Source organism: Bufo bufo, chromosome 4, assembly GCF_905171765.1.
Source record: "Bufo bufo chromosome 4, aBufBuf1.1, whole genome shotgun sequence".
NCBI classification, from domain to species: domain Eukaryota; kingdom Metazoa; phylum Chordata; class Amphibia; order Anura; family Bufonidae; genus Bufo; species Bufo bufo.
This window is the reverse complement of record NC_053392.1, coordinates 555213377-555227001: the sequence shown is the minus strand read 5'-3', so window position 1 is coordinate 555227001 and position 13625 is coordinate 555213377. Positions and strand designations below refer to the sequence as shown.

General features: G+C 41.7%; 1 protein-coding gene across 1 annotated transcript in view; it reads left to right on the top strand.

Moving 5' to 3' along the window:
* Nucleotides 1–13625, top strand: part of EHBP1 (EH domain binding protein 1) — a 411889-nt gene that overhangs the window by 202967 nt on the left and 195297 nt on the right. The window contains 1 exon segment of the mRNA XM_040430136.1: nucleotides 13028–13206. Within this exon segment, the coding sequence (XP_040286070.1) occupies nucleotides 13028–13206 (179 nt within the window).

Here is a 13625-nt window from a genome sequence, read left to right as displayed (position 1 = left end):
CTTAGTCCCTTGAGGATCGCTGTCTTTTCGCAGACAGGATATGCCTTTAAATTAAACGTATTCATAATGCGTAGGGTTAATTTCAAAACTGCTGAAAGGTTCTTGCTCGTCGGCCAATCTTTTAACCACCAGAACTTCCAAGACAGCAAAACATGGAGCACCCTGATGTCAGGAACTGCATTGTATACACATCAGGATGTATCATTAAGGCTACTTTCACACTAGCGTTGTTTTAATCCGGCGTTCAATTCCGACACCGGAACTGCCCGCCGGATCTGGAAAAACGTGTGAAAACGGATTACATTTGAATCCTGATCAGGATTTTGATCACAATGAAAAAATGCATTGGAAAAAACGGATCCGCCATTTATGGACTTTAACTTTTTTTTCACATTTTTCGGGTTTAACATGCAAAAGCCTGATCCGTTTTGACTGAACACACGGCGCCAGATCCGGCGTTAATGCAAGTCAATGGGAAAAAGGCCTGATCCGGCGTTCAGTCAAAGTGTTCAGGCTTTTTGGCCGGAGGTAAAAATACTGCATGCTACGTTTTTCTGAAAAGCCTGATCAGTCAAAAAGACTGAACTGAAGACATCCTGATGCATCCTGAAGGACTGACTCTCCATTCAGAATGCATGGGGATAAAACTGATCAGTTCTTTTCCGGATTTGAGCCCCTAGGACGGAACTCAACGCCGGAAAAGAAAAACGCTAGTGTGAAAGTACCCTTACTGATATAGATATTTTAATTTTTTTTTAAATACAGCTATACAGTGTGTAATAATAACCAGAAAATAATTCTGCATTAAAGGGGTTGTGAGCGCTAGAAAAAGAGGTCTCCTTCCAAAAACAGCACCGCACCTGTCCACAGGTTGCGTGTGGTATTACAGCTCGGCCTTATTCACTCAGATGGAGCTGAACTTCTTCAGTACCTGACACAACTCATGGACTGCTTTAGGGCGCCTTCACACGACCGGATGTCTTTTGCGGTCTGCAAAAAATACACATGACGTCCATGTTGCTTCCTTCATTTTTTTTGCAGCCCCATTGTAACAATGCCTATCCTTGTGCACAAAACAAACAAGAATAGAATGTTTTTTTGGGGGGTATGGAACAGACATACCGATATGAATTAAATTAAATCAATGGGTCTTCATCCAATCCGCAAAAAAACTGACCAAAAATACAGTTGTGTGAATGGGGCCTTATAAGTTTTGAAAACGCCATTCGCTGTAACTTTTGCTACAAATCTGCCCTGTCTGAACGTAGCCTCTACTTCTCTTTTTGCTTAAAGGGGTTGTCTCATCATGGACAATGGGGGTATATTGCTAGGGTATGCCCCCATTGTCTTATAGGTGCGAGTTTCGCAATCGAAGGAGGGCGCACTGCGTATGCACAGCCGCCCTCCATTCATTTTCTATGGGGCCGGCGAAAATAGCCGAGTGCTAGCTCAGCCTTTTCCGTCGGCCCCATAGAAATGTATGGGAGCGGGGGCCGCACATGCGCGGTACGCTCCCATTCACTTCTATGGGGAGCCGGCTATAAGACAGTGGGGGCATATCCCCCCTATGAGACAACCCCTTTAATAAGAAATAAAAAAGGTTTCCCTATAATTCTGCTGAATCGGTTGCATGCGGCACGCTTGCTGGGATCGGTGACAGGAGACAATCTGCGGGTTGCATCTGTTTGTTCTGTGATTTACATGAGAATTATAAATAAACTATTTGCCAGGTTGGTGGTTACGTTCAGAGACCTCATTAGCGTGCGTGTCATTTCAGTGAATTATGGTCTATCCTCTTCCCACAAGCGATGGATACATAAATCCTGCAGCAGTGTAGAATCTGACAGGTTGTGTCTGTGCCTTCTACCAAATGGGGGCGTTCTCCGCCTTTACCAGAGGAGCTTTTTTCCCCCTTCCTATATGCTAATTATGCCTGCCCTCGTTTGATTTTTAACCTGAGATGTTCTGTATGTTTTTTGGAATGTTTTTCTGTACATTATTCATTACATAACTTCCATGATTTGAATATCTTAGAGATAACACTAGTTTAAAGATTATTTATGCCTGAGCTGCGGGCAAATGTATGAGAGGTTTTCCAAAAATGTATTTATTTATATACATTCATATTTTTTTCATTCATTTTTATTGTATATTTTACACTCTATATCTAACCATACAGGATTTATAAGATACAGAGACTTGCTAAAAGTTAAAATATTGTGGCTGTTGGTTACATGACCTGCGTACCTCAGGGACTAAAGGCGGATTTAAGGGCTCATGCACACGACCTTTGTTTGGGTCCGCATTCCGTGAGCTGTCCGCATCCGTTGCTCCGTCCGTTTGCTCCCAAAAAATATAGAACATGTCCTATTCTTGTCCATTAGAATAGGCATTTCTATTATGGGCGCCCCGTTCTGTTCCGCTAATTGTGTAAGACATACGGGCTGCATCCGTGTTTTGCGGATCCGCAATTTGCGGACCGCAAAACACGGCGCGGTCGTGTGCATGTAGCCTTACCCTGCATAATTGTTGGGCCAATTGTGATTGTTCCTAGAAACGCTCGTTCCAGATTATCTCTCTGTGCTGCCGATCACCCACTGAACAAGCAAAAACGCTCATTCATTGGCTAAATTCATAATTTATGCAGCACATTAAATGATCATTTCTGGGCAGCAGATCGTGTGGTATAATGAGCGATCGATCTGCTGCACAGAAATAGTGGCTCTGTATGAGGACAAGCGTTAGCATTACTCGTCCCGGTACTGTGGAGGCGATCACTACATGTGAATGCAGCTCTCACCTCCCATGACAAGCAGGCAGTTATCGAGAACGAACAGTTCATTCCCTATAATTGCCTGGTCAGTCAGCCCTTAAACAGTGTATTATGGTCTGAGGTTGAGGAAAATACACTCATCAACATTGAAATTGCATCACCAAGAAGGAAAATTCATGGAATTATGGGAATCACAGGATTGAGAGAGATGTTAATGATATGGGATGATAGAAACTAAATATTCAAAGCATCTGGATTTATTCAGTATTGAGTATAATCGTCACACGCAGAAAAACACACACTTACAGACCTTGACATGCTATCAATGAGGTTATTAATGGATGTCTGAGGAATGTTCTGCCATGCTGAATGCATTTGAGCACACAAATCGTCAAGATCTGCTGTTGGCAGCTTCCTTTGCACTTGGCGACCAATGAAGTCCCAGATATACTTGATGGGAGACAAATCTAGAGATGCTGCAGGCCATGGTAGTATGTTTAGTCCACGCAGGCTGCTCACAGTAGCACAAACTACATGCATCCTGTCATTGTCCTGTTGAGAAATGGTTTTGGAGAAATGATCGTACCATCATTATGCTACCCCACACAAAATCCCAGGAGTAGGACCAGTGTCGCGTTCTCTTGTGAAGGGTCTCTTTATGGCATTGCCCATCTGGTGCCATGAGGTCAGTGGAACACCTGTAGCAGGACATCTGGCTTTTAGACCAATGTCATGCAAAGACCTTCTGTTGTTTGCCGCCATAGGCTTGGGATTTGATGTCCAATTTCATTTGCAGTACAGAATGGATCACTACGCACCATTCTTCTAATCAGAAGATCCGTCCATGCAGAGGTTTGCCTCTGTGCACCTCTTGCTGTCATTCCAGTTCGTCATAGTTCTCCCAAACACCGGAACACACAGCGTTGAACAGTGGTGGCATCTCGGCCTAGGCGTGTAGCGATCTGTCGGAGTAATAAACCAAGGGCAAAAGTTATGCTTATTATCAGTAAGTAAGCCAGTTTCTGGCTTTCCTATGTAACCAGATTTTCATGTTTGCTTACCTGAACTTGGATCAGTATAAGAATTTATGGTGATTACAGTTCATTACATCCATGGGAGGTCCAGGCACTAGACTAGCCATCTGAAACTAACATTAGGCATCAAGTTATATAGAAACACAGCTTAAAGGGAACCTGTCACCAGTTTTATGGTGTCCTAACTAAGGGCAACATAAATAAGTGACTGATTCTCTTAGCAAAATGCTGGGTCACTTTCTTTAATTGACCCAGTCAATCTGCCAACATCTTGTATTGAAAAGCTCCAGCTCATAAGATAACATAAGATGCCTTTATTGTCACTGTACAATACAATGTAATACAATGTACAATACAATGAAATGTTGTTTGGAGCAATCCTAGATGCCATGGACAGAGGAACAAGAACTGACATTTAAACTAAAGCATTACACTAGAAAAAAACCAAAAAACATTGCACTAGAAAGCATTACTATTCACAGTTCACAGCATATATATAGCAAGAGCAAAGTAGGAAGTGCTTATGAGTATATATACACACTGATCAGACACCACTGCAGACAAGAGATCATCATGGGGTCATGAATGCAGCAGTCACTTTCAGTCTGTGGTAGTTTCTATCCTAGGAAGGGGCAATAATCTCTGAGCATTTAGGAGACTGATTGCTTTGGGGTAAAAGCTGTTCTTCAGCCTAGTGGTGCGGGCATGTAGGGCTCTAAGACGCCTACCAGAGGGTAGGGGAATAAAAAGGCTGTGGCCGGGGTGAGTTGGATCTCCGCAGATAATTTTTGCCCTGTTGCTGCAGCGAGCAGTGAAGATGTCCTCCAGTGATGGTAGCTGAGTACCAGTGATTCTGCCAGCCATTCTGATGATGCACTTGAGTGTCTTCATAATGATGAGTCATGAATATTCATGAGCTCCTGACTCTCCCCGCCCACCTGCTGCTGATTGACAGTTTTTTTCCATATGAATCAGCAGCAGGTGGGCAGGGGAGTGGCTATAGCTATGAATAAAAAAAAACGCTGGACTCAATGACATCACGCTGGACTCAAATCAGCTCATTGGCATGCGGCATCTTTGTGTGTATATTATGAGGTAACCATCTGTCACACCAGTAAGTGAATACATCCAAGGTACTTTTTAGTAGTTAATGATTGTATATAATTAGTTAGATTATAATCAAATATCCACATGACAGGTTCCCTTTAAGTAACTCTGCATACGAGCCCTGCAGGCAACATTTTATCCATATTCTTGTCTGCTTAGTTTTTTTTTGTCTTCCTCCTCATGCAGCATGCATTGATTACGTTCTCCATTTGCTGTTGTAAGACCTCATGCACACAACCACATCCGTATTTTGGTCTGAAAATATCAGATCTGTGAAATACTTTCCATGGGCACTCTGCATTTTTTTTTTACTCCCACCAACAGAAATAGCTATTCTCATCCACAATATGGACCAGACCAGGACATGTCCTATACAGGTGAAACTCAAAAAATTTGAATATCGTGTAAAGTTCATTTATTTCAGTAATGCAACCTAAAAGGTGAAACTAACATATGAGATAGACTCCTTACATGCAAAGCAAGATATTTCAAGCCTTTATTTGTTATAATTTGGATGATTATGGCTTATAGCTTATGAAAAACCAAAGTCGCAATTTTGAGGTCCCCTTTGCTCAGGGGGTACGGATTAATTAGCTGACTAGAGTGTGACACTTTGAGCCTAGAATATTGAACCTTTTCACAATATTCTAATTTTAAGCTGCATTAATGCAATTCCTTTTAATTTGCATTACTGAAATAAATGCACTTCTGCACGATATTCAAATTTTTCGAGTTTCACCTGTAATTTGCGGAACAGCCACTGAAAAGATTGATGTGTGCATGGCCCCATAGAAATTAATGGGTCAGTGTGCTATATGCAAAAATAGTTCAATAGCTATAACTCACGGATGAAAAATATGATCATGTGCACCTTCCACCTGCATCGGCTCTGTTCTACTTCTGCAGCATACTACACAGAGCCATAGAAAGTTTGTAGGATCAGTCCTCCGCATCGCATGTGCAAAAACCTAGCCGAGCTGAGGAAGTGGAAGGTGCAGATCGCACTGAGAAGCGCCACTGTACCTTATGTGCTTTTCACAAAGGTTTAGGTACGCTTTAATTGTTTTAATATTTTCACTTTTCAATTTGCATTGCAAGAACAATAATGTACGGCCACAAATTAATGAATAAATCTGGAGCATAACTGCTTTGCTAGAAGGGGACCAATGGTCGATTTAGAAGACGTGTTTTATATAATAGACATTATCTGATTAAGGCCCCATCCGCATTTTTTGCGTATTGGAGAGGTAGCCATTCTTTTCAGTGGGTTGCATTTGTATGTCCGTTCCGCAGTCCCCCCAAAAAGATAAAACGTGTCCTATTTCTTGTCTGTAAAATACATACGGTCGTGTGAATGTACCCTGACGAGTCTAGATCAGGAGTGCACAGCGTTTTCTGGTTGGGGGCCACATTGTCAGCCTGAACCAATTCCAAGGGCCGAATAAAGCTTAAAGAGGTATTACCAACTGAAATACTATTTTTATGGCCTATTGAACAAACAGTATATACAGTAATGGGAGAATAGATGAAAGATACATGTCTGTTACCAGATGGTTGGGGGCCGCACAGAATGGTATTGAGGGCCGCATGTGGCCCCCGGGTCGAAAGCTTTTGCACCCATGGTCTAGAGACTTGAGTCATATTAAAGATGGAAATATGAATCAAAGCTCTAAATCTGTTCAGGCTTTGCTAGCACTCCAATGGTGAATAGGCAAAAGAGGGGCCCCCAAGGAGGGTGGGAGTGTAATTATATTAAAACATAACTTTTAATCTGGTCTAAAGATGACAGAATAATATGACTCACTACAATACACAAACATACATACATACATGCATACATGGAGGGACCAAAGTAATGGTACCCTAGTTGCTGGTAGAAAAAACAAACAAATCTGCTCCACCTAATAAAAGGTGTGAGCAGTCTTACCAGACCCTTGTAGACAATGGGATCAGTTCGGGGGGGGGGTAGGTATTCAGGAAGCAATAGATGTATACCACACGGGAAGTTGCGGACTTGCTTTGTTTCTGTATGGTAGATGCAGGACTTCCCCTGTGTAGCCCTACCAGTTGGGGAGGGAGCGATTTTACTTCTACCTACCTATACAGAGCACCCGCCCCGAGAGGGGCGACCCCTTTCGGATACCTGCCCCTATCTTGGACCTGATCCCGAATTCTAAAACATTGCCAGTGAAAAAATTATGGTGCTTCCAATGACCTCCCGACGTGGCACGTTTCTGTCCGTGACTCTAAAGGGGAGTAAATACAGAGGATGGAAAAAGACGGATAAATAGCCGCAGGTGTGTAGCCTGAAGCTAGATAAACACTGGAAAAAGCAAAAAAGCTTATGTCCGCTATCCCAGGATGGTGGGATGCGGTATTGCAGAGGAGGGGTGGTCCTATGCTGGACGGTCAGGGGGATACAGTGATCCAGGATCTAGTGGATCCCCTATGGTTGGGGGAAACAACGATATCAACCAGCCGCCGCTGGCAATAATGTTTTAGACTTAGGAATCAGGTCCAAGATAGGGGCAGGTATCCGGACGGGGTCGCCCCTTTCGGGGCGGGTGCTCTGTATAGGTAGGTAGAAGTAAAATACTCCCTCCCCAACTGGTAGGGCTACACAGGGCAAGTCCTGCATCTACCATACAGAAACAAAGCAAGTCCGCAACTTCCCGTGTGGTATACATCTCATATTTAAAGATGGTAACAAGGAACAAGCTTTCTCCTTTTTATAGAAAAAAATATATACTTTTTCTGAGTGTTGAGTAATTTATTGCATATTACTTTTCTGTTCCCATGTCAAACACCTCCACATTCGCACACAGCACCAGAGGGTTAAAATCCTCAACCTACAGATTGTCAAGGAGCGTACATTAGTAAACCTACAGACGCCATTTGTGAAATGTCATCTCCAGCGTTGTCATCAAAGAGACAGCAAAATGTTGACGTTACTCTTTTATTTTTGACTGTCGTTTTTTTCCCCCCTTTGTAACTGAAAAGATAATTTTACATGACTTCACTTTAGTAAGGGTGTGTTTCACTTACAGAGATGTATCTAGTGCCTGAAGTGTCGAAATCACAATCGAGCTGTTTTACTCGGCACCATTTGTGTCCAGACAGAAGTCTAGAGCCGCCGCTGTGCGCTGGATTCGTTGGCGGAGGCACGCCAGGGGCTATGGCTCAGTATAGACTGCTCACTATGTCTCCGTGAGCTGACAGCTATTACTGACATCAAAGGATTACATCTGGGGTGGAGAGCGTACAGTATTTTTTACTTCCAAACAGGACGCATGTTCTTCAGTGCCTGGTTGTAAATATTGTCATATCAAAATTACATTTTTCACCTCTTTTCTATATTACAATGAGATTGTCGAAGAAAAGAATTGTATTTCTTACTGTGGTTATTTATTTATTTCCACTAAAATTTATAGCCGTGTTTAAGTAGCAGCTCCGTCAAATAAATGTATGGGACGTTGATACCAAGCACCTTCAGACATTTCTGATCAGCATCCTTCATGTCCATGAAGACAAATTGGCAATAGTCACCAAACCTTTTTTTTTTCCGCCTTAATTTGTTGATTTTACAACTTGTGCTGTTAAAGGAAACAAAGAAAAAAAGATCGGAAGAAATAGAAAACCTAGACAAGTTAAAAATCGAAAGATAATATATATACAATGTATATCGAGAAATGTTGTATTGTTAGTTATAAGTGGAGATGAGCAAATCGCACAAAATTCCATTAAAGGGGTTGTCCCACGAATAATAATCTACAGTTTTTAAACCAGCACCTGGATCTGAATACTTTTGTAATTGCATGTAATTAAAAATGTTGTATAGTTTTATATTTAAGTTTAAATTTAGTATAGTTATTCACGGAAATCTGTCTGTATAGCGCCACCTGCTGTTTGCTCTTTTTCTAATTTCTCTGTCCTGCTCAATGAGATGGAAGCACATCCTCAGTTCCATCCTTCATCTGCCACCAGCTGCAGCAGACAGCACGTGCCCTCTTAGAAAGGACATGCCCCTTTAGCTGCCAAATTTAAATAAATTTAGCAGAACAATTGGCGCAGTGAATGGGGAGATCTCTACATGTGAGTTAGGCCTATTGCACACGACCATATGGCTTTTTCAGTGTTTTGCGGTCTGCAAAAAATACGGATAACGTTTGTGTACATTCCATTTTTTGCAGAACGGAACAGCTGGCCCCTGATAGAACAGTACTATCCTTGTCCGTTTTCTATCTTTGAACGGAAATACGGAAACTGAATGCATACGGAGTACATTCAGTTTTTTTTGCAGACCCATTGAAATGAATGGTTCCGTATACGGAACGCGGAACGTAAATGGAAAAAAATAACGGTCGTGTGCATGAGACCTTACAGGGATGGTTCAAGATTTGTTAAAGCGATTGTCATGTACTAGATTTTGTTTGATTTTCATTTTTTACATTAATCATGGGATAACCCCTTTTAAGTTCGATTCAGCTGAATCATCTACAGATTTGATTCGGGTACAAATTAATTCTACCCAAATCAAAAGTGCTCCAATTGGCCTGGAAATTAGTGTATGACACTCTGAGGTCTCCTAGGACTTATTTTTATTCTCTCTACTCTCTCACTTTATTTTCTCCCTTTCCCCAAAATTCACCCGAATCAAATCACCAAAAATTCAGATTTGGCAGCAACATTATTTGAGTCAATATATATATAGGTAAACAGGGCACTCAAGGATAGCTGCGACCGTGTAATTTAAGCAAAGATGAGCTTTATTAATAATATAAATTTAAATATAATTGATGCATAAAACAATCAAGAATGCAGTAGAATAAATGGTTATTAACAAATAAATGTATATTCGACAGAGCAAAAATATTCGATTGACCAACAAATCTTCAATAATCCGATATTGTAAATCTTGGATCCAATGATTATAAACATCCAAAGACTTGTTTGCGATAAGTCTATTCGTTTTTTACTTTCATATTGAAACAACAGTCATATGCTTTGCAGTTATTCAAATAGTCGCGGCCGCGTCCCGCCAAAGCGACGTAAATGGCAGCAGCTCACTGCTGAAAAGCTTGCCAGCGAATTAAGTCCATTACCTTTGTATCGACCAAGTGTTAATCCGAAATAATCACCAGAGCCTTCAAATGTACTTACTCCCAGGATCTGCCTTTAGATATTTGTAGCAGTGTTCAATCAGGAGGTTAGAGCCGGCTCTCTGTTCGGTTGTTGTCGATTTGGCTGGTAAGGTAGATTTTTCAGTACAAAGATGGGGTGCAGCACCAGACGCGTTTCGGGGTCCAACCCCTTCCTCAGTGGTATATCACTGAGGAAGGGGTTGGACCCCGAAACGCGTCTGGTGCTGCTCCCCATCTTTGTACTAAAAAATATACCTTACCAGCCAAATCGACAACAACCGAACAGAGAGCCGGCTCTAACCTCCTGATTGAACACTGCTACAAATATCTAAAGGCAGATCCTGGGAGTAAGTACATTTGAAGGCTCTGGTGATTATTTCGGATTAACACTTGGTCGATACAAAGGTAATGGACTTAATTCGCTGGCAAGCTTTTCAGCAGTGAGCTGCTGCCATTTACGTCGCTTTGGCGGGACGCGGCCGCGACTATTTGAATAACTGCAAAGCATATGACTGTTGTTTCAATATGAAAGTAAAAAACGAATAGACTTATCGCAAACAAGTCTTTGGATGTTTATAATCATTGGATCCAAGATTTACAATATCGGATTATTGAAGATTTGTTGGTCAATCGAATATTTTTGCTCTGTCGAATATACATTTATTTGTTAATAACCATTTATTCTACTGCATTCTTGATTGTTTTATGCATCAATTATATTTAAATTTATATTATTAATAAAGCTCATCTTTGCTTAAATTACACGGTCGCAGCTATCCTTGAGTGCCCTGTTTACCTATATATATATATGCCTTTCTATATTGAGTGAGTGGTCTCAATTTACAGGAGCACCTGGTGTTGTTTGAGTGTTCTTAGTGCGACATCTTACTTAATTATACATTTATATTTTTCCGCTCATGACGTCTGCACAAGACACTTTAAACACCATGGATATCTGGGACCATGATTATTTGAGTCAAATTACATTCTTTTACAATGAAATCACTCATCTCTAGTTGTGAGTCATTCTAGTACTGTAAATGACTGGTTGTTAGGGTACTTTCACAATTGCGTTTTTCTTTTTTCCGGCACTGAGTTCCGTCAAAAGGGCTCAATACCAGAAAAGAACTGATCAGTTTTATCCCCATGCATTCTGAATGGAGAGTAATCCGTTCAGGATGCATCAGGATGTCTTCAGTTCAGTCGTTTTGACTGATCAGGCAAAAGATAAAACCGCAGCATGCTACGGTTTTCTCTCTGGCCAAAAAAAACTGAAGACTTGCCTGAATGCCGGCATTTTTTTCCATAGGAATGTATTAGTGCCGGATCCGGCATTCAAAATACCGGATCTGTCCATGCGCAGACCGAAAAAAAAAAGTGAAAAAAATAAATGCCGGATCCGTTTTGCCGGATGACACCGGAAAGACTGATCCGGCATTTCAATGCATTTTTTTGACTGGTCAGGATCCTGATCAGTCTTACAAATGCCATCAGTTGGCATACGTTTTGCCACATCCGGCAGGCAGTTCCGGGGACGGATCACTCTGCCGCAAGTGTGAAAGTAGCCTTACTTTCAGACTTTAGACACTGGATCAAGGTTGGTACATGAACCAAAGTTTAGGCAAAGTATTGGGAGTCCAAAGGAGCAAGAAGTACATGAATTCTGTGAGAAAATCCATAACATCATGGTCATTCAGGCCATGAGCTGGCATAGATTTGAACTATCATTTACACCAGTTTCTGCTCTAAGCAATAGTAAATCTCTTGGGTGGCGGAGGCCATGCCCCTTCCACTAGCCCTGGCTACTTTTGAAAAGTGGCAAGAGAAATAGAAAAGTTGTGTCATAATTGTCAACTGTTTTATGGCACTATTGTTGTATTGTCCACAGTGGACTAAAGTTGTAGATCTGGGGGACAGTTTATAAAAATAATGATGGTTAGTTAAAACGGTCAAAATCCTTAATTTTCGCCGACTTCTATCTTTGGGCAGATAAATAAGCTGTAGTTACAAGATCAGAGTACTGCAGAATGGGCAGCTCCCGGTAGTCTGAAACAGCTGATCGGCAGAGGTCCAGGTTGCCGAACCCATAGTAAAGGATTGGACAACCCCTTTAAGGCTGGATCTAGAGCCTTTTGGTTTAGGTAGTACAAACTGAAGCTGGTGAATAGATTGCAGCCGTATTATTGCTCTTACTTGTTTTATGTGCCTTCAGATCACCACTACATTCAGGTGGATGTTGCATCTTGATAATGTATTCCTTGGGGTTGTCCGGATTTAGAGTAAAAGGCGCCACACCTGTCCTTGGGTTGCTCCTAGCACTGCAGCTCAGCTCCATTTAAGTGAATGGGACTGTACCACAATATCACACACAGGTGGTCAGGTGTGGCCCTGTTTCTGGTAGAAAGCAGTCATGTTTTTCTAATCCTTAAAGGGGTTCTCCAAGATATTTTAACCGATGACCTATCTTCTAGATAGATCACCACTATCTGATCGGTGGGGGTCCAACACCCAGAATCCTCGCCGATCAGTTGTTTGATAAGACACTGGCGCTCGTAATAGCACTGTGGCCTTCTCGCGGCCTTGCCTAGGCCATGTGATGTCACATTCATCGGTCACATGGCCTAGGAGCAGCTCAGCGCCATTTAAGTGAATGGCGCTGAGCTGTGATACCAAGCGCACCCGCTATACAATGTACGGCACTGTTGTTGGTGAGCCAGAGAGAAGGCTGTTGCGCTACTGTGAGTGTCAGTGCCTTCTTAAACAATTGATCGGCGTAAGTCCCAAGTGTCGGATCCCCACCGTTAAGATACTGATGACCTATCCAATATCTCGGAAAACCCCTTTAACAGCCAGTGTTAGCCATTAACATTTTGGTAGTGAATCACTTTGGGTTTTTTGGATTCTGGTATTTTGTATTTCCATCAATCACTGACCTTTTTTTTTTCTTTTTTCTTTTTTTTTATCTCTTTCAGCCAAGTCCGTTACCAAGTCCAATCTTAGGTCGACAACCCAATGCTAGCCAGTCACTGCTCGCTTGGTGCAAAGAAGTAACAAAGTCCTATAGAGGAGTAAAGATAACCAACTTCACCACCTCATGGAGGAACGGGTTGGCGTTTTGTGCAATATTAAACTACTTTAGACCGGACTTGATGTAAGTATGGAGACCTATTACATCTACCTTGAAAGGAAATGCCAGCATATTTCTTCTGTGGGACTGTGGAATGCTGAGGGGTTAATACCATCTACCTTTTGACTATCAATGTTCCCCTTTCATTTTAAGCTGCCATCTCATTTATGATGTTTTTTGCCTTAATCCTATAGAAACTACTGACCTCAAGATGCTATTAAAAATTTTGTTCGTGTTGAAATGAGATGAGAGAAATAAGCCTGTAGCTCTTTGAACGCTGACGACAAGGGATTACCACATGGCAAATTTGGCTGTCAAAGCTTGTCCCTGGTCCTTGCCTCCTAGTTTAGACAAAAGCTGTAAGGCGCTGAAACCAGCCATATTCATATTATTTATTAATTTATTTTTGTCCGTTTTAATTTTCACACTATATAGTTTTGTTG